Raw genomic sequence first — 20,253 nt, 5'->3', positions numbered from 1 at the left:
CAAAGCAGTTTTCTATGTTATGCACGATTCTGTGGGATGAGGCTATAGGCATTATTAGCTTGAGGAAACCTAGGCTCAGAAAAGCCACCTAGGCAAAGGCCAGATCCCTGACACCGTATTTAACAGTCCTTCATTCGGGTCACGACCCTCGGGAGAACAGGGTCAATCCTAGATATGAGACCCTAGGCGGACGTCCAGAGGTGGGAAAAAATTCAACCTCCAAATCGAGCAAGAGAAGGCCTGGAAGGGATCTGGGCCTCTCAGGAAAGGCCAAGTTATCACAGGGCACAGTGATAAAGCGGCGACACAGAAAGTCCTTTGTCCCGGAGCGGGAGTTACCCGCGGAGGGGGCGGGGGCAGCCTTGGGCCAGACTGGACCGCGGCGCGGCTCGGGCCAGCTTGGGTGGGCGGTGGTCTCTCGCCCGGAACCCGCCCTCTGCTCCCCGCCCCGCGAGTGAAGGACACGCCCCGCTCCCGCCCAGAGCCCCATCCAGGGGCTACTACCCTGCAAGGCCCTGTCCAGGCTCCCGAACCCGGGGCTTGGCCCTGGGCGGGCCCGCTGCAGTGGTCCCCCCGGTCCGCCCGGGGCGCTGTGGCTGCGGCTGGTCCGGAGGGGGCGGTGAAGCCTTGGGGAGGGGAGGGGAGTGTTGGAGGCGCCCGAGCCGAGCCGGACCGGCCGGGCGGGGAAGAGGAGGAGGAGGAGCCGGGGCGGGCTGGCGGGCGGCCGGGTGGTGGCGGCGGCGGCGGCGGCATGGCGGAGCCGAGCGGGGCCGAGACGAGGCCCCCCATTCGGGTCACCGTCAAGACCCCCAAGGACAAGGAGGAAATTGTGATCTGCGATCGAGCCTCGGTCAAGGAGGTAGTACGGCTGGCGGGGACCGAGCGCGGAGGAGGGGGGTCTGTGAGGAGATGTGGGGGTCTCTGAGAGACTGTCGGGACCACCAGGAGGGCCCTGGAGAGAAGAGCGGGGGGTCAGCAGGGACCCCAAGGAGCGGGAAGGAAGGAGAGGCGGGTAGGGGGCGCCCTGCAAAGGGTAGATCCGGGGGAGCATGGCGCGCGCGCGTGGGGGGGGGGCCCGGGGTTTGCCTTGTGGCCAGGGCTGGGGGCGTGGTGGAGAGTGAAGAGGGGGCACCTTGCACCGGGAAAAGGGAATGACCCTGGGTTTGAGGGGAGTGTGCGCTCGGGTGACCAGTCGGGGTTCGAGGCGCCAAGGCTGAGCGGGGGGCACCGGCAAGGTGCTGAGCCAGAAGGGGCCAGGGCGCAAGCCGAGAGCGCCAGGCGCCTTCTGTATGCCTCCCAGGACTCCCAGCGTTTTGGGTGAAAACCTGCGGCGGTGGGGAGAGGATTTTCCTCTGCCCAGATCCTTTCTACTCTCAAATTGAGGTGATTTCTTTTGATTCTCAGCTCCTCAGGTTTTTACGCAGTGTGCAATAGGTGCTCAATAAACAATTGTTGAAATATAGAATATCGCTTGTGTTCTTCACCCCCAGTGGCTGCTCCAAAATTTCACATAGGCGGGGCTTAAGATAGGCTTTCTGGTTGGAAGAGGAGTCTTAACTGTCTTTGCTTAGCAAGTGCACTGTTTTTACTTGAGTGTTTTTTTTTTTAGTGGGAGGGGCTGATAGAGTTTGGGGATTCTAGGTCTCCCTCAGGCACCCCTTGGTGCCACCACTGCCTCCCAACCTTATAAAACCACTCCATTCCAGAATTTAAATCCTTTTCCCTGCACAGCTGAATTTGAAATCAGCTCCAATTGAGAGGCAGTGTGTCTGAACGGTTAAGAGCCTGGTCAAAGCCCAATTCCCATTCTGCTCAGGATAAATTACTTAACCTCGCTGATCCTCAAATTTCTCGTCTCTAAAATGGAGCTAGTCATTAGTACGTATCTTATGGGACTTAGACGGTTAAGTGGTGAGTAGTAAATATTCAATGACTGGGATCTATTTGTTGTTGTAGTTCAGGAACGCTGAACTGAGCAGAAACTGAGACTAAGCGGAGGAGGGAAACTTGAGGTCTGAGAAGAAAAAACTGAAGGAAGACAGTCCGGGTCCAAGGCTGTTTAAGGAATTGGGATGAGGAGGGCTGCCCAGGCAGCACCCTCACAGGAAGCTGGGTGGACAGACTGGAGGTGGGATGGCAGATAGCAGCAAGGACTTTCTAGGGTAGAAGACCCTGGGATGGAACTGAGAGAGGAGCCTCTCAATAATCCATCTCCTTGGGTAAGAAAGGAGCTGTTTATTGCAGCTTGAGACTGAAGAAAGGACTTCCCATGACTAGAGGTGGGAGCAAGGGAATGCAAAAGCTCTTAAAGAAGAGGCAGGGTCCCTAGTGGGTGGAGCCCAGGCACCCTCCACAAGGACCTCTGTCTCTTGATCCCAGTTCAAAGAGGAAATCTCCCGGAGGTTTAAGGCCCAGCAGGACCAGCTCGTCTTGATCTTTGCCGGCAAGATCCTCAAGGATGGGGACACACTGAACCAGCATGGGATCAAGGATGGGCTCACTGTCCATCTGGTCATCAAGACCCCTCAGAAGTAAGTTCAGGAGATAAGCAGGCCCAGCTTCTGATTGGGCCTCTCACTTCCACATCTGAGGCTTTCTCACCCATCAGCTCATCCAAACCTAGAGGGCCTATGCCAAGGCCTGGGAAGGTGGCTCCTGGATGAATTTTCAGGCAGGCTATAATCTCACCTCCGAAGGGATCCTGATTTACCCCTCCCAGAATGCCCTGAAGACAGATAATACTAGCTCCGCCCTCACTCCCTAGTTTACTGACCTCCCCTTCCCCTCCCTCTTCCTGCCTTAGGGTCATAGTTAGGGTAGTAACTGCCCAGCCAAGAAAGAGCAGTCTGATCTTTGTGGTGCCTTCCTTGTTCTTGGGGTGTATACTCCAACCAGGATTCTCCTTTCTCTGTCCTCAGGGTTCAAGATCCGGCTGCTACCACTGCTTCTTCCCCCTCCACTCCTGACCCTGCCTCTGCACCCTCCACCATGCCTGCTTCACCCGCCACCCCTGCCCAGCCCTCCACCTCTGGCAGCACCACTTCAGATGCTGGCAGTGGAAGCCGGAGGAGCAGTGGGGGGGGGCCCTCCCCAGGGGCTGGGGAGGGACCCCCCAGTGCAACTGCGTCCATACTCTGTAAGCCCCTAGAAAGGAGAACACAGTGCTGTTTCGGTTTGGGAGTTGGGGAGAGTCAAGAGGAGGGAGAAATATGGTCCCTGATCCTGGTCTGATAGGGTAGGTGACCCCTGGACACAGGGCTCTAAACACTGGTATTTGAGCCAAACCAGGGAGGAGACTACTCCGTGAGGGCTTCCTGGAGGAGGGGAAGTATTAAGAGTGAGGGGAGAAATGGGGCTGGGGACGTGGGGAACCCTGGGTGAGGATATTAAAAGAACCTGTGAGTTTGGAGAAATGATAGGCCCAGCAGGAGCCAGGACAGGGAATATTTATTTACTTAGACTGTCACTGATTGCCCGCTCTTTGCTAGGTGCTGTGCTCAGCTCTGGGGTAGCCTAAGCCTCTGCAGTCCAAGAGGTCTCAGTCTAATGGCTCTTCGCGTGGATCAGGGCTAGGCTGTGGGAGTAAGTGGAAAAGGGAGCTGTGAGAAGCAGAGAAAAGATTGGGCCCACCCTGGAGATCTGTATTCAGTACCTTTGGCCAGGTAGGGGAAAGGCCACTTGAGTAGAATGTGACCCTGTCCCCTCCCCACAGCTGGCTTTGGGGGCATCCTGGGGCTGGGCAGCCTGGGCCTGGGCTCTGCCAACTTCATGGAGCTGCAGCAGCAGATGCAGAGGCAGCTGATGTCCAACCCTGAGATGCTGTCGCAGATCATGGAGAACCCCCTGGTCCAGGACATGATGTCTAACCCCGACCTGATGCGCCACATGATCATGGCCAACCCCCAGATGCAGCAGCTGATGGAGCGGAACCCCGAGATCAGCCATATGCTCAACAATCCTGAGCTCATGAGGCAGGTGGGTACAAGAGAAGGTTGGGTAGTTGATGAACACCTGGAGCCCAGCCTTGCCCTGCCCAGCCTTTTCCTACCTTGTACTACATTAATTTGTTTATTCATCCGTTCAGCAGCCATGGTTAAACAGTGGGGGTACAGTGACGAAAAGACACAGGCCTAGCTTTCTTGGTGGGAAGTGGGACAGGTTAACAGGCAATTATAATATAGTGTGGTAGGTGCTATTATAGTGATAATCACAGAATCCTCCTAGGAGCCCAGAGAAGGGCAGGAGGCCTCTTGGAAGAAGTATCATCCAGGCTGAGACCCAAAGGAGGAGAACAATGAACGAAGGGAAGAAAATGAGAAGAGTGTTAAGGGCAGAGGGACAGCAAGTGCACAGGCCTGGAAATAAGAGTGGTATGTTTGGGGAGCGAGGTGGCTGGGCAGGGCCCAGTGGGGAAGGGAGACCCAGGGAAGGCAGTTTTGGTGTTGATCTTTGAGAGCTCCATTTCCCAAAGACAGATGACCTGCCTAGCAGAGCTGTGGACACTGGTGCTAAACTCATTAGAAAATAAGTTCCAAGAGGGCAGGGGTTTCCTAGTGTTTTTTGTTCACTGTCTAGAATGATGCCTGATACATAGTTATTGTTGTTAAGTGCCATCAAGTCTATTTTTGACTCATAGCAACCCCATGTGACAGGGTTTTCTAGGCTGTAATCTTTATGGCCACCATTCATCTGTCATTTTGTTGTACTGTGGTAGCTTGTGTGTTGCTGTGATCCTGGAAGCTATGCCACCGGTATTTCAGGTCATCCATGGTGGACAGGTTTTAGCAGAGCTTCCAGACTAATGGAGACTAGGAAGAAAGACCTGGCCATCTACTTCTGAAATAACTGGCCAATGAAAACCTTATGAATAACAGCAGAACATTATCTGATATAATGCCAGAAGATAAGCCCATCAGGTTGGAAGGCACTCAGAAAACGACTGGGGAAGAGCTGCCTTCTTAAAGCAGAGTCAACCTTAATGATGTGGTTGGAGTCAAGCTTTCGGGATCTTCACTTGCTGATGTGGCACGACTCAAAATGAGGAGAAATAGTTGCAAACATCCATTTAGTAATTGGAACATGAAATGTACAAAGTATGAATCTAGGAAAATTGGAAGTCATCAGAAATGAAATGGAACGCATAAACATTGATATCCTAGTCATTAATGAGCTGAAATGGACTGGTATTGGCCATTTTGAATCAGACACTCATATGGTCTACTATACCGGGAATGACAAATTGAAGAGGAAGGGCGTCACATTCATTGTCAAAAAGAACATTTTAAGATCTATCCTGAAGTACAGTGCTGCCAGTGATAGGATAATATCCATACACCTACAAGGAAGACCAGTTAATAACACTATTCAAATTTATGCACCAACCACTAATGCCAAAGATAAAGAAACTGAAGACTTTTACCAGCTTCTGCAGTCTGAAATGGATCAAACATGCAATCAAGATACATTGATAATTACTGTGATTGGAATATGAAAGTTGAAAACAAAGATGTAAGATCAATAGTTGGAAAATATGCCCTTGATGATAGAAATGATGCCAAAAATCTCATGATAGAATTTCGCAAGACCAATGACCTATTCATTACAAATACCTTTTTCCAGCATCATAAGTGGCAACTATATACGTGGACCTTGCCAAATGGAATGCACAGGAATCAAATCAACTGCGTCTGTGGAAAGAGACGATGGAGAAGCTCAATATCATCAGTCAGAACAAGGCCAGGGGCTGACTGCAAAACAAGACCATCAATTGCTCCTATGCAAGTTCAAGCTGAAACTGAAGAAAATTAAAGCAAGTCCACAAGAACTGAAGTACGACTTTGAGTATATTCAGCGTGAATTTAGAGACCACCTCAAGAATAGCTTTGATGCATCGAACACTAATGACTGAAGACCAGATGAGTTGGGGGATGACATCAAGGACATCATATACGGAGAAAGCAAAACGTCATTAAAAAGACAGGAAAAAAAGAAAAGACCAAAATGGATGTCAGATGACACTCTGAAACTTGCTCTTGAACGTAGGGTAGCTAAAGCAAATGGAAGAAATAATGAAGAGCTGAACAGAAGATTTCAAAGGGCGGCTCCAGAAGACAAAGTATTGTAATGAAATGTGCGAAGACCTGGAGTAGGAAAACAAAAAGGGAAGAACACGCTCAGCATTTCTCAAGCTGAAAGAACTGAAGAAAAAATTCAAGCCTTGAGTTGCAATACTGAAGGATTCTATGGGCAAAATATTGAACAACGCAGGAAGCATCAAAAGAAGATGGAAGGAATACACAAAGTAACTGTATAACTGTACCAAAAACAATTGTTCAACCATTTCCCAAAACCCCACTGCCATTAAATCAACTCCGAATCATAGCCATCCCATAGGGTTTCCAAGGCTGTAAATCTCTATGGAAGTAAACTACCACATCTTTTCTCCCGCGGAGTCGCTGGTGGTTTCAAACTGCTGACCTTTCGGTTAGCAGTTGATCGCTTTAACCACTGTGCCAGCAAGGCTCCTTTCAGCCATCTCAGGAGGTAGCATATGATCAAGAACCAATGGTATTTGAAGAAAGAAGTCGCTGCTGCACTGAAAGCATTGGCAAAAACAAGGCTCCAGGAGTTGACAGAATATCAACTGAGATGTTTCAACAAATGGATGCAACGTTGGAAGTGCTCACTCATCCATGCCAAGAAATTTGGAAGATAGCTACCTGGCCAACCGACTGGAAGAGGTTCGTAGTTGTGCCCATTCCAAAGAAAGGTGATCCAACAGAATGTGGAAATTTTTGAACAATATCATTAATATTGGAGCCCTGGTGGTGCAGTGGTTAAGAGCTTGGCTGCTAACCAAAAGGTCGGCAGTTCAAATTCATTCCTTGGAAGCCCTATGGGGCAGTTCTACTCTGTCCTAAAGGGTCACTATGAGTTGGAATCGACTCAACGACAATGTATTTGGGTTTTTGTTTTGTTTTATCATTGATATCATCTATAAGTAAAATTTTGCTGAAGATAATTCAAAAATGGTTACAGCATTACGTGAACAGGGAACTGCCAGAAAGTTAAGCCAGATTCAGAAGAGGGTGTGGAACAAAGGATATCATTGCTAATGTCAGATGGATCTTGGCTGAAAGCAGAGAATATCAGAGAGATGTTTACCTATGTTTTATTAACTATGCAAAGACACTTGACTATGTATCATAACAAATTATGGATAGCATTGCAAAGAATGGGAATTCAATAACACTTAATTGTTCTCATGCAGAAACTGTACCTAGACCAAGGGCAGTCACTCGAACAGAACAAGGGGATATTGCATAGTTTCAAATCAGGAAAGGCGTGTGTCAGGATTGTTTCCTTTCACCATACTTATTCAATCTGTATGCTGAGCAAATAACCCAAGAAGCTGGACTATATGAACAACACAGCATCAGGATTGGAGGAAGACTCATTAACAACTTATGATATATAAATGACACAGCCTTGCTTGCTGAAAGTAAAGAGGACTTGAAGCACTTGCTGATGAAGATCTAAGACTACAGCCTTCAATATGGATTACACCTCAGCATAAAATAAATGTTCTCACAGCTGGCCCAATAAGCAAAATCATGATAAATGGAGAAAAGATTGAAGTTGTCAAGGATTTCATTTTACTTGAATCCACATTCAACACCCATAGAAGCAGAAGTCAAGAAATCAAATGACATATTGCATGGGGTGAATCTGCTGCAAAAGACCTCTTTAAAGTGTTCCAAAGCAAACATGTCACTTTGAAGACTAAGGTGCACCTGACCCAAGCCAAGATGTTTCCAGTCGCCTCATATGCACGCAAAAGCTGGACAATGAATAAGGACGAACAAAGAAGAGTTGATGCCTTTGAACTGTGATGTTGCTGAAGAATATCGAACATACCATGGACTTTCAGAAGAATGAACAAATCTGTCTTGGACCAAGTACAGCCAGAGTGCTCCTTGGAAGCGAGGATGGTGAGACCTCATCTCATGTACTTTGGGCATGTTTTCAGGAGGGATCGGTCCCTGGAGAAGTTCATCATGCTTGGTAAAGTAGAGGGTCAGTGAAAAAGAGGAAGACCCTCAATGAAATGGATTAACACAGTGGCTGCAATTATGGGCCCAAACACAGTAATAATTGTGAGGATGGCACAGGACTGGGCAGCGTTTCGTTCTGTTGTACGCAGGGTCGCTATGAACTCTGACTCAAGAGCACCTAACAACAACAATGGCAATCTTTATGGAAGCAGATGGTCATGTCTTTCTCCCACAGAGCTGTTGAGTGGCTTAACTTTTCAGTTAACAGCCAAGTACTTAACTGTGGCGCCACCAGCCTTTGGTACATAGTAAGCACTCAATAAATATTTACTGCTTGAAAGAAGTTTCCTGAATACAACCAAATGCTTTGAAGGCCAGAGTAGCAGGGATGGGGATCTGGGGACCACGGTTTCAGGAGACATCTAGGTCAACTATAACAAAATGTATTAAGAAAACGTTCGGTATCTCACTTCGGTGAGAGGCATCTGGGGTCTTAAATGCTAGCAAGCGGCCATCTAAGATGCATTAATTGGTCTCAACCCACCTGGAGCAAAGGAGAATGAAGAACACCAAAGACATATGGTAAAGATGAGCCCAAGAGACAGAAAGAGGTGTCATCAGCCTGAGACCAGAAGAACTAGATGGTGCCCGGCTACCACCAATCACTGCCCTGACAGGGAACACGACAGAGAATCCCTGATGGAGCAGGAGAACAGTGGGATGCAGATCTCAAATTCTCATAAAAAGACCAGGCTTAATGGTCTGACTGAGACTAGAAGGACCCTGGAGGTCATGGTCCCCACACCCTTTGTTAGCCCAAGATTGGAACCATTCCCGAAGCCAACTCTCCAGGCGGGGATTGGACTGGACTGTAAGATAGACAATGATGCTGGTGAGGAGTGAGCTTCTTGGCTCAAGTAGACACAGGAGACTGTGGGCAACTCCTGTCTGGAGGCAAGATGAGAAGGAAAAGGGGGACAGGAGCTGGTTGAATGGACAGGGGCAATACAAGGTAGAGAGAAGGAGTGTGCTGTCTCATTAGGAGAGCAGCTAGGAGTACATAGCAAGGTGTGTATAAGTTTTTGCATGAGAAACTGACTTGATTTGTTAACTTTCACTTAAAGCACAATAAATAAATAAATATTTACCGCTTGAATGAATTGTGCCGCAAGAGATCAGAGCCTCATGAGGCTGGATATATTAGCCCACAAGTCATCTTAGAAAAGGCAGGTGTGGAGCACCGTGGGAAAGGAGGGAGGGATGGTGGAGAGAGAGGGTATTCCAAACTGGATGGGAACAAGAAATAGCTATGCTAATTTTTCCCATCATGCACTCCTCTTCCCTGGGATTGACATGCTTAATTGAGAGTGAACCATTGCCCTCACTTTTGGCATTTCTCAAGGTGCAGTCAGGCCAAAGACCTGACCTGGAGGTTGGGGGTTAGGGGGTGTTGGTAGCATGTCCCAGCTTGAATCCTTTTGCTCCTCTATTTGTGGTTATTTACCTGAATCACAGAATGGTCTTTGTCACATAGACTGACCTGGCCTGCAAACCTGGCTGCACCGCTAACCAGCTGTGTGTCCCCAGGCAGCAAGTCAGTTAACATCTATCTCATCTGCAAAAGAGGGACCGAAATACCTACCTGGGAGGGTTACTGTGGGGATGAAATGACTCAAATTCTGTATTTAGCCTAGTGCTCGTATGCAGTAGGTTGCCCAGTAGATGTTAATTTTCTCTTCTGCCTCCCCTCTCTGGGTTTCCTTCTTACTCTGCTTCTTCCATGTTCCCTGACACTCCTGTGGACCCTCAGATCCTGAGGGAGGGAAGCTGCTGCCCTTATTTACCTGGGATCATTGTCCCCCACTTGAAAAAGCTAACCAAAATACCCAGGGGGAGGCAGGGTTAGAGCCAAGATTACAGTAGAAGAAGGAAGTCCTGTTCACCCCACTCCCTGCCGCTGTGGGCAGTTCCTGCGCCCTGGACTCTGGTCCTAATGCAGGCCCCTCCTCTGGCCCCACCCTTTTCCTAGCTTGGTGCTACCCTGATTCCAAGGCCCATCATGTCTTTTTCTCTCTCCACCAGACCATGGAGCTTGCTCGGAATCCAGCCATGATGCAGGAGATGATGCGGAACCAGGACCGGGCCCTGAGCAACCTTGAGAGCATCCCCGGAGGGTATAATGCCCTCCGTCGCATGTACACGGACATCCAGGAGCCCATGTTCAGTGCTGCCCGTGAGCAGGTAGGGGCTGGGGCTGGGGCAGTGGAAGGGGCTGTCTGGGCACAGGATTCCCTGCCCCCAGACCCAGGCAAGGTTCAGGGTACCACTTTCTTCCCCCACTCCCCTGATGGGTAGACCTTGGCTTGAAGGCTGGCTCTCACAATGTGTAGGCAAAGACGGCACAACTCGGCATGGGACTAAGGTGGAAGATAGCAGAGTTCCCTGAAGAAGTGGGTGGGGGCCGTGTCCAAGGGATTTGACATTGTTCTGACAAACTTCTTACACCAGAGGCTCAAAGGTTGTGGGGCAGGCCTGGGGGGCAGACAGCTGCTCCTAGCAATGTGTCTCAACTGTGGTCCACAGGTCACCTGCATCAGAATCACCCGGGGAGCTTGGTAATGACACTCCTGGTCACCACCCTCGAACTACTTATTGACTCAGTCTCTGGGGTTGGGTCCCAGGAATATGCACTTTCAAAAATGCTTTTTGAATTATTTCCAAGGGCCCAAAAAGCATAGCTAAAAATATAGCATTATCTTATATCTAGTACCCAATTTTATCTAACCCTAACACACTGTCATATATAGTGTCAGTGCTTTCTTTGTGTGTTTTTTAAAATTTTAATTTACATTAAATGCATTATGCATTTACGCCTTTCAAAATTCAAAAGTTGCAAAAGGTAACCAAGAGAGTCTTCAAAAAGTGTACAACCTAGACAGAAGTACACAGAGGGGATCTTTCTATTTCTTCTCAGCCACCTCTCTTCTACCCCAGAGGCAACTAGCGTTGTCAGTATTTTGTGTATGGTGGTACACGTATTTAACATTGGAAGGAAGACATTACAGATAGAATTGCAGCCTTCACGTACCCCTCTGCCTCTTTCCCTCTCCAGAAGTAATTACTTCTTTGAAGCTGGTGTTTATCATTCTGGTTCATTTCTTTATGCTTTTATGACCTATGTGTGTATCCAAAAACAATCTATAGGGCTGTTTTGGATATTTTAAACCTCACAAAAGAGGTGTCACACTGTTCATATCATTTTCAACTTGCTTTAAACATTGAAACAAAAAATGTTTACCATTTTTAAAATGTTTTATTGAAGGATAAATAGACAGAGAAAAGCGCACCTATTGTAAACGTACAGCCGGATGAATTTTCACGAACTGAACGTGGCCCTGGAACCAGCATCCAGGTGTGAGGTTGGGATCTCACATCCCTTTTTCCTGTGGCTAAGCAGTTTTGCCAGCCCCATATACTGAGTGGCCCACGCTTTACCAGTGGCTTGTTTATGCCATCTCTGTCCTACACCAGGTTTCCACAGATCGTTTGTCTCTTGCTGACCCTATTCTGTTCCACTGGTCAATTTGCCTATCCCCACAGTGATACCACACTGTCTTAAGTCAGTGTGGGTATCTGGTAGAGTGAATCCCCCACTTTGTTCTTTGACATCATCCTGGTTATTCTTGGCATTACTCTCTCAAATTTTAGAAATTGCTTATAGGGATCAACTACAGATTTTTAAAGAAATTTGTATGGAATTTTATTTAAGTTTTTCATTAAGTTTTTTTTAAATCAAAGTAATGCATGCATCTGATAAAAAATCATATAGTTGAGACAAGCTTATAACAAGCACTCCCGCTAATTCTGATGGTGGGAACCACTGGTTTAGCTAAGAGAACACAGCATTCGGCATCAACAAACCTGGTTCAAATACCTGGGCCACCATTTTCTAGTGTGAGTTTAAGCGAGTTGCTTAACCTTCCTAAGGTTTTAAGTCTTAGCTTCCTCCTTTTCAAAATGGATTTTCAACATTTTTGGTCTCAGGGCCCCGTTATAGTCTTAAAAACTGCAGACCCCGAAAGGCTTTTGTTATTGTAGGTTATATAAATGACTATTTTCCAAAACAAACAGCTTTTAGAGGAAAGGGTGGCCTTGTTTTACATTGTTGCAGATCTCTTTAATGTCTGGCTTATGATAAGACAGGTGAATTCTCTGATCTGCTTCTGCCTTCCGTCTGTTGCAATGTCACACATTATGTAGCCTTTGGACAACTCTGCTGTGCCCTCATGAGAAAATGAGAGTGAAAAACAGGTTGAACCTCACAGGGGTCCTCTGACCACCCTTGGAGAACTGGTGTATTAGAGGGATATTTTAAGCATTAGAATAAATAGGTCAGGCACATAGTAGGTGCTCAATAAATGGTGGCTGTTATCCCTATGGGTGGTTCAAGGAAGGGGATTCAGTCCTTAGGGTATACTGGGAAGAACAAAGCAAGGCCCAGAACTACATGAGTCTTGGCAAGTTACCAGAACAGGAAATCTGAAGCAGGGACAAAGACTGAAACTGTGGTGTGTGAACCCTGGCCTGCAAGCCCTGTTATCTGAACAGGCATCTGGTAAGAAGGAACCATGACTTAGGGCAGGAGAGTTCCTTGATCAGTCGTGGCCCCTGTGACCCGCTTTGAATAAACAGGAAAAGTGACTGGGTATGAAACCCCATATGCGGAGGGGCTGAGTCTCCTCAGATATCTCCTGCTCAGAGCAGGGCTGCCAGGGCACTGGGGAGAGGGAGCCACCGAGCTTTGAGGCCCTGAGGAAGGCTGAGCAAGGGAAATGGGCTCTGGGACTCTTACAGCATGCCCCTTGCACAGGGCTGTGTCCTGGGTGCTGGAGGGTCCAGAGAGAAGAAGCTGGGTACTATCCAATGAAGGGCAAACCAGGAGACCATCCTGGGTACCACTGTGAGGAGGCTGGTGCTAAGGGGACAGGAGGTGATGGAGGCCTGTCCACTGAAGTGGCCAGTGCGAGGAGCTAGGCTGGGGATGGGAAAACTGGGTGGGGGACCAAGGGCTGGGGAAGAAGACCCAGGGAGAGCATCCTCAGCCATAGGACTTGCCAGTGTGGGGCTCTGCTGTGGGGTGCCTGGAGGGACAGAGAGTGGCACTTAGGGGGCCTGGGAAATGAGGGATAGCTGCTTTGGGGAGCTGGGGTTGGACTGGGGTGGCTGGATAAAGGGAGCTGGAAGCAGATCAGGGTTGAAGTAGGAGAGCCAGGCCTGAGAGCCAGCTCCCATCAAGCCAACAATACTTATTGAGCACCTACTAGTGTCAGGGGCTGGGAGTGCAAAGGTGAGTCCGAGATTGTCTGTGCTCTTTAAGTGCTAGTAGAAAACAAATACCTCCCTACATGATGGGAAAGGTGAGTAAAGGGCTATGTGGACACAGAGGAGACTAGAGACCGAATATTTGGAGCCACAAGGAGATGAGAAAGTTATCTGAGGGATTCAGCTATCCAGTCATTAGCATCAACAGGGCCAAGATGGAGCTGCCCATCATGGGGCAAAGCACTGAGCTGAGGACCTCCACGGTCTTAGATCTCTCTCCCTTTCCCGGGGAAGGGGAGGCTGTTCGGTGAGAAGAGAGAAAGGGCCTAGCCCTTGTCCCTGATTTGTTTCAGTCCTTAACCCGAAACCTTTCCCTCCTCCCAGTTTGGCAACAATCCCTTCTCTTCCCTGGCCGGGAACTCCGACAGCTCGTCCTCCCAGCCTCTGCGGACTGAGAATCGAGAGCCCCTCCCTAACCCCTGGAGCCCCTCGCCCCCCACCTCCCAGGCCCCCGGGTCCGGTGGGGAGGGCACCGGAGGATCGGGGACCAGCCAGGTGCACCCGACAGTCTCGAACCCCTTTGGGATCAATGCGGCTAGCCTGGGGTCAGGTATGTCCTAGGGTGGAAGGAACTTAGTGGGGTCACCAGGGTAGCCCCTCTGCCCCAGGACTGAATGGGGTCCACACTGCTCCAGGATATTTAAGACAGAGGTGAGACTATACTGAAGCCACACAGGGGATTCTGCAGCTGGGGGACTGGCCAGGCCCCTCAGAGGGTAAGGCTTGGTATTGGCCGTGTCCTGATGTCCGTGGTATGACCTAAGTAGGAACTCAAGAATAAACCAGGCCTGAGCTCTTTGAGCACTGCCAGTACTATCCCATGTAAATGGGTCTGACTGGGGAAGGGGGTATTGGAGAGGAATCAGGGCAGACCTGGGGCCAGGCAGGTGTGAGGCTGGGGGAGAGGGATGCGCAGGGCTGCTATGCTCAGAAGTGCAGGTTATACGCTGCACAGCCTTTGGGGGTGCCCCATTTATCTGGACTATGGCTGTACACATGGCCCCGAGGAGGCCTTTGGTAGATGCCCTGGTTTCCCTGTACCCTGGGGGACATCTTGATTGGGCAAGTCTCTGCCCCTCTGTCTGCTTCATTTTCCTTCTTTGTAAAACAAGGGACTTCAACTTGATCTGTGGTTTTTCAATTGTGTTCCCAAGTCCTGAGGGGTCTGGACCATCTCCAGAGTGAGGAAGGACCAAATGGGAGAGGCCCCAGGCCTCCAGCCCCAGCTCCAACCAGAATATTGAAATACTTAGTTCTGGATGAGATTTGGTTTGAGGAAAGGGTCTGCCACTAAGACAAGTTCTAGGTTATCTTTAGGCGATTCTTCCCAACTCTGACATTATCTGAGCTTGTGGCAGGAGCAGTCCAGAGGGGCATGAATCAGACCTAGTTTCCAACTGGCCTGTCCTTAGCAAAGGAGATGGGAAAGGAGCCAGGCCAGAGCAAGGCAAGATGACCAAGGTGAAGTCAGGAGAGATGTGGACTCACACCACAGCACGTGGGTGACCATTTTACCATTGCTTCCCTGAGCTTTGTAACCATTCAGTGTCTAGAGTAAGGCAGACTGACGTGAGGGAGGCATCTGGTTTCCATCGGGACCCCTTCTCTCCTGTTCTTTTCCCCTCCTTCTTCTAGGGGTGTTCAACAGCCCAGAAATGCAGGCCTTGCTCCAGCAGATCTCTGAGAACCCTCAGCTGATGCAGAATGTGATCTCAGCCCCGTACATGCGCAGCATGATGCAGACGCTTGCCCAGAACCCCGACTTTGCTGCGCAGGTATTGAGCTGGCACAGGGGAGTGTGCTGAGGGGAGGAGTCCTCTGCTTGGGGGCGATTTCTTGTGGTGGTCAAGAGCCAGGACTGTGTATCCCCAGCTCTGCCACTTCCTGGCTGTGAGTTAAGCGTGTTATTTAACCTCCGTTTATCTGTAAAAATAGTTTCTACTTCATAGAGTTGTTGTGGGATTAAATGAGTTAACACATGTCAAATGTTTAGGACAGGACATGGCACATAGTAAGTACTGTGTCCTCTTGGAAATCTTAGCTAGCATCGTCATCATCGTCTTCAGACCCAGGACCGAGCAACCTGACTCCGGATACTCATCGTTGCCCAGAGTATAGTTCTGCTTCCTCTCACTGTTGTGCTTAGGCCTTTAGGACACTTTGAAGTCCTTGGAAAAGCTGGCCAGATTTCCTATGGGAGTAGGTAGGGCATGGGAGTCTGAGGATGTGGGAGAATTCTTAAGACAGAGGGGCCCAGGCTTCCCCCTACTACGTTCACTTTGGCAGATGATGGTGAACGTGCCACTCTTTGCGGGGAACCCCCAGCTGCAGGAGCAGCTCCGCCTGCAGCTCCCAGTCTTCCTGCAGCAGGTGAGTGAGGAGCCTAGAGAGGGCGGAGGTTGAGGGCAAGGGGTGGTCTCTGAAGCCCCGTAGGTGGAACAGTGGGTACCCAGCATGGGGCAGAACTGGGCTCTGGACTCAGGGCTTGGCTGCCTCCTCTTTCCCGCTACCTCCTGGTACCTTTGTCCACTGGTTTCCCACCAGATGCAGAACCCGGAGTCACTCTCCATCCTTACCAACCCCCGCGCCATGCAGGCACTGCTGCAGATCCAGCAGGGGCTGCAGACCTTGCAGACCGAGGCCCCTGGGCTGGTACCCAGGTAAGGCTGGGGGCAGATGAGCAGCTAAGTTCTGGCCACCCTCCCCTCCAACTCCTCTCTCTGAGCCCTGCTGTCCCCTGGCAGCCTGTGTCTCTGAGGGTCTCTTTTTCTGCTCCCTCTAACTGCTTTGCCTGCTGGATCTCACACTTCCGTCCCTACCTTGGATGCTACCTCCCACCTCTCAGTCTCTCACACAGTTATCTCCCGCCTGCAGCCTTGGCTCCTTTGGGATGTCCCGGACTCCAGCACCCTCAGCAGGCAGCAACACTGGGCCTGTGCCCGAGGCCCCCAGCTCCTCCCCAGCCACGCCAGCCACATCTTCTCCAACAGGGACTTCCAGTGCCCAGCAGCAGCTCATGCAGCAGATGATCCAGCTTTTGGCCGGAAGTGGAAACTCACAGGTACCTGGGCAGCGGGGCTGGTGCTGGGCCGCCATGTCGACCTGGGCGGAGTCAAGCGTAGCAGTAGGGTGGAGCGGCAGAGCAAGCTTCAGAAGCAGCCAGACCAGCTTGAGAGCCTGGTCTGCCACTGACTAGCCTTGGGCAAGTTACTGACCCTCTGAGTTCAGTGTCCACAACTATAAAATGAAGATGAGAATAGTAATAGCACCTACCATGTGCCAGGTTCTGTTCTAAGTGCTTTATGTATAAGAGCTCACCTCTTCCTCACAACAGCCTTGAAAGGAAATTTGTTCTTACTAGTCTGTTTTACAGAGGGAGGAAAATGAGGCCCAGAGAGGTTAATTTGCTTGTTCAAGATCACACAGCTAGTAACAGAGCCAAGATTCAAACCCAGGCATAGGGGCTCCTGAATTAACACCTCAACCACTGTGTTATACCACTTCTACTTAGAGGATTCTTTTGCTGATTAAAGCACGCCCCATCTCTGAGACTCAGAGAGGAGGATTCTGGGAGGTGAGAGGATACAAAATCAAGGCCAGGGGCTTGGAGGATCAGTGGGGATGACCCTGGGTGAACCCCTTAACCTTTCTGTTAAAAGCCAGTCAACAGATCTGTGCCTCATGTGTGCCCCGCTCTGTGAACTGTGAAGAGAAGGAGCACAAAGCTCTGGAATGGGCTTTTGTACTGCAAGTCGGGGGCCTGTGTGGCAGACTTGCTCTCTGACCCTAGGCAAGTCCTTTCCTTCTCTAGATGACAATTTTCTCTCATCCACAGGCAGGTAGACTGTGATTGCTGGGCTCCTTCTAGCTCTAAGAGTCTAGCCTAGTACTTCCCAAACATCCTTTAGGAAAACATTTCCAGGAGATGTTTATAGGAGGGTCAGGAATGAAAAACCTTCTCTTTTGTAAATAGCTGTGTTTGTTGATTAATTAAACAAAATTAAACAGGATCTTTCTTTCTTGGGGCCCTTCTCTGGCCTTTAATATTGCTGTATGTGTGATGACTGCCAGGAATGAATTTAGGGGTAGTGTTTACCATGCACTTTTTTAATGGCTCTTTTTTTGTTGTTGCCATAAATATATAGGTAACAAAACATTCCCCATGTCAATAATCTTTACAAGTATAGTTCCGGACTCAAAGCGACCCTATAGGACAGAGTAGAACTGCCCCATAGAGTTTCCAAGGAGCGCCTGGTAGATTTGAACTGCTGACCTTTTGGTTAGCCACTGTAGCTCTTAACCACTATGCCACCGGGGTTTCCTAAGTATAGTTCAGTGACGTTAAATATGCTCATCATGTTGTTTGACATGCATCTTATTTGACCACAGAGGATTTGGCTCTTGGGGTGTCTATTAACACCTCCAAGATGTTCATGGAAGGTGGTTAGGAAAATAGGCTGATCGAGGACTGTCAGTTACTTTGAAGTTTTAAGAAAGATACCCCCTCATTATTACACAGTTGTTTAGTGACTTGAAACTCAGGTTCTTTGCCCCCTGCTTGCAGTATACCCTCGCCTGCCCTCTTGGTTGACTCTGAGGACACTGGAGAAGGCCTGCTGGGCCTCTTCCCTCCACTAGGAACCCTCAGATTCAGATAGGCCTCCAAGGGTGATCTGGGGCCCAGTTCACAAGGCCTCTCCCCTCCAGGTGCAGACTCCGGAAGTGAGATTTCAGCAGCAACTGGAGCAGCTCAACTCCATGGGTTTCATCAATCGTGAGGCCAACCTGCAGGCCCTGATTGCCACAGGAGGGGACATCAATGCAGCTATTGAGAGACTCCTGGGCTCTCAACTCTCCTAATCCCTCGGCCCATGCCTCCTGCCTCTCCCTTCCTTCCATGCCAGTGTTTGGTTCTCTCACAGTCCCCACCCTCTGGAGCTTGTCATCTACTCTGTTTTCTCTCTTGTCCTCCCCAGACAGCAGAGCAATTTAGAGGCATGGGCCTTAATCCTGTAGCTCTATCTAAGAATTTTGGTTTACTTTTACATCTCTGATTGAATCTTCTCTCCTGATCCTCCTTGAGCACAGCTATTTAAACACTTTTCAGGTTTGTTTGATTGGCCCCACCTCCTTGCCCCACCACAAACACCTTTTATAATCTGCAAACTTCTCGGTGGCAGTGTAGAATCAAAAGAGGAACCAGCTATCTGGTTTACTGGAACAGAGTCTTCCATCTGTACGGGTAGGGTTTTCTTATCTTATGTTTATTCTTGGTAACTCTTCCTTCTTTCTCTCCACCACTCCCTCCTCCTCCTAGCCCAACCTCTGCTAAGAAAAGGCACAAAGCTAGAATTTCACACTCTGAAGGAGGGACAGGTAAAACAGGCTATCTGTGACTTTCCTCCTCACTCCCTGTCCTGATCCAGTACTTTTTTGTGGATTCTGTTGGGGCTTCCAGGGGGAGGAGGAGGACCCTGTTTGTTCTCCCTGTCTGAAGGGGAAGATAAGTCACAGCCTTCTGGTCAAAGATTTAGCAAGCCCTGGACCAGCCGAGTGGAGATGGGTGCAGAAGAGGAGGGAATGAGATTTTCTGGAGGAAAGGAATGGGAGGGGGATTAATAAAGGCTTGGAAACTGGAGTTGACAGTTAGGGAATAGGAGCGCTAGTAGTTTTTTTTAGGTGGGGGAGGTTAGGCCCAGGACTGGCAGAGGAGACTTAGAAATGCTAATGGATTTGAGTTGAAGAAAGGGGCTCAATGAAGCTTAAGAGTGTTGGCTCACAAGGGGTCATATTGGCTCCATTTCTTCAAATACACATGCTTATACACACACACATGCACCTTTCCATGAACCCAAACCTGCCTAATGCCACTGTCTTGAGCCCCTCTCAAAAGACCTGGAGGGCACTGAGATCTATCTCAGCAGTGGGGAGTTGGGTGAATGAGTGTGTGTGTGTGTGTGTGTGTGTATGCACGTGAGTTGGGGTGGGAGGTGGATTCTTTGTGGATTTCTGATCCAGAGCTCTCTCTAACTAAAGAGTGGATAGAATGGCCAGTCTGGGATAGGAATGGCTATAGGAAGGAGAGCTAGGTCCCTTCGACTTCTGGGTACTGGATAACCCAAGGGTAGTGTGAGGTACCCCTTCTGAAGCAGTCAGGACTGTGACCAGCACTTTTATTACCCTTCATTCTGGTAATGCTTTAGGGGGACAGGAGAGGAGTCTTTCCCTCCAGAAATCATGGCCTTTGGCTTCCTAGCCCCTGCTCTTTCAGTTCTTCACAGTTTTCCTCCAGGCCAGAAAATTCTGTTTGAGGAGGGAGAGGAGAGGATGGCAGTGATGCCTTTGATCTGGAATTGGACATTTGCTCTACTGGAGCACAGAGGAGGCTCATACCACATCCTCCCTCTGCTACACGGCCCAGCTGCTTGGAGGACCCATGGCTGAGAATATGCAGGCAAGAGGAACAGAGTTTTGCTCCAAGTGGAAGAGGGTCCTAAGCAGTCCAGAGAGGATGTCTGTGTGACTTTCCTTCCCTATTTCCCCCAACTCCCACACTGGCCCTTGTAAATAAATGGCGTGGTCTTCATTGTGAGGGTGTTTTGGTGTTTGTTTTCTGTGGGAGAGGAGGCTAGCTGAAGACAACTTGGTTTTAGAGGGCATAAAGTGGGATATAGAGGAATCTGAAGTTGTGCTTAGTGACAACAGGCGTTAAGAAACATTGAAGGTTAAGGGATAACTGATCATGGAGGTATCAATAATCCATGGCTGAGGGATGAGAAGGATTGCATTCTTCTAGTCTCCATTCCCAGACTATAAA

The 20,253-nt window shown here is 49.4% G+C and overlaps 1 protein-coding gene across 1 annotated transcript; it reads left to right on the top strand.

Annotated features, from left to right (window-relative positions):
- Window positions 1-729: 729 nt before the first annotated feature.
- Window positions 730-20,026, top strand: UBQLN4 (ubiquilin 4). Its single transcript, XM_003415139.4, has 11 exons — window positions 730-859; window positions 2,380-2,531; window positions 2,919-3,136; window positions 3,713-3,975; window positions 10,137-10,295; window positions 13,761-13,986; window positions 15,072-15,211; window positions 15,723-15,806; window positions 15,981-16,096; window positions 16,311-16,497; window positions 18,144-20,026. Exons 1-11 carry the CDS (start codon window positions 752-754, stop codon window positions 18,294-18,296), a joined length of 1,806 nt encoding a protein of 601 aa, XP_003415187.1. The 5' UTR covers window positions 730-751; the 3' UTR covers window positions 18,297-20,026.
- Window positions 20,027-20,253: the final 227 nt, after the last annotated feature.

This window comes from Loxodonta africana, chromosome 3, assembly GCF_030014295.1.
Source record: "Loxodonta africana isolate mLoxAfr1 chromosome 3, mLoxAfr1.hap2, whole genome shotgun sequence".
Taxonomy (NCBI): Eukaryota; Metazoa; Chordata; class Mammalia; order Proboscidea; family Elephantidae; genus Loxodonta; species Loxodonta africana.
Note: the sequence above shows the minus strand (reverse complement) of the source record. Positions and strands in the feature narration are given on the sequence as shown.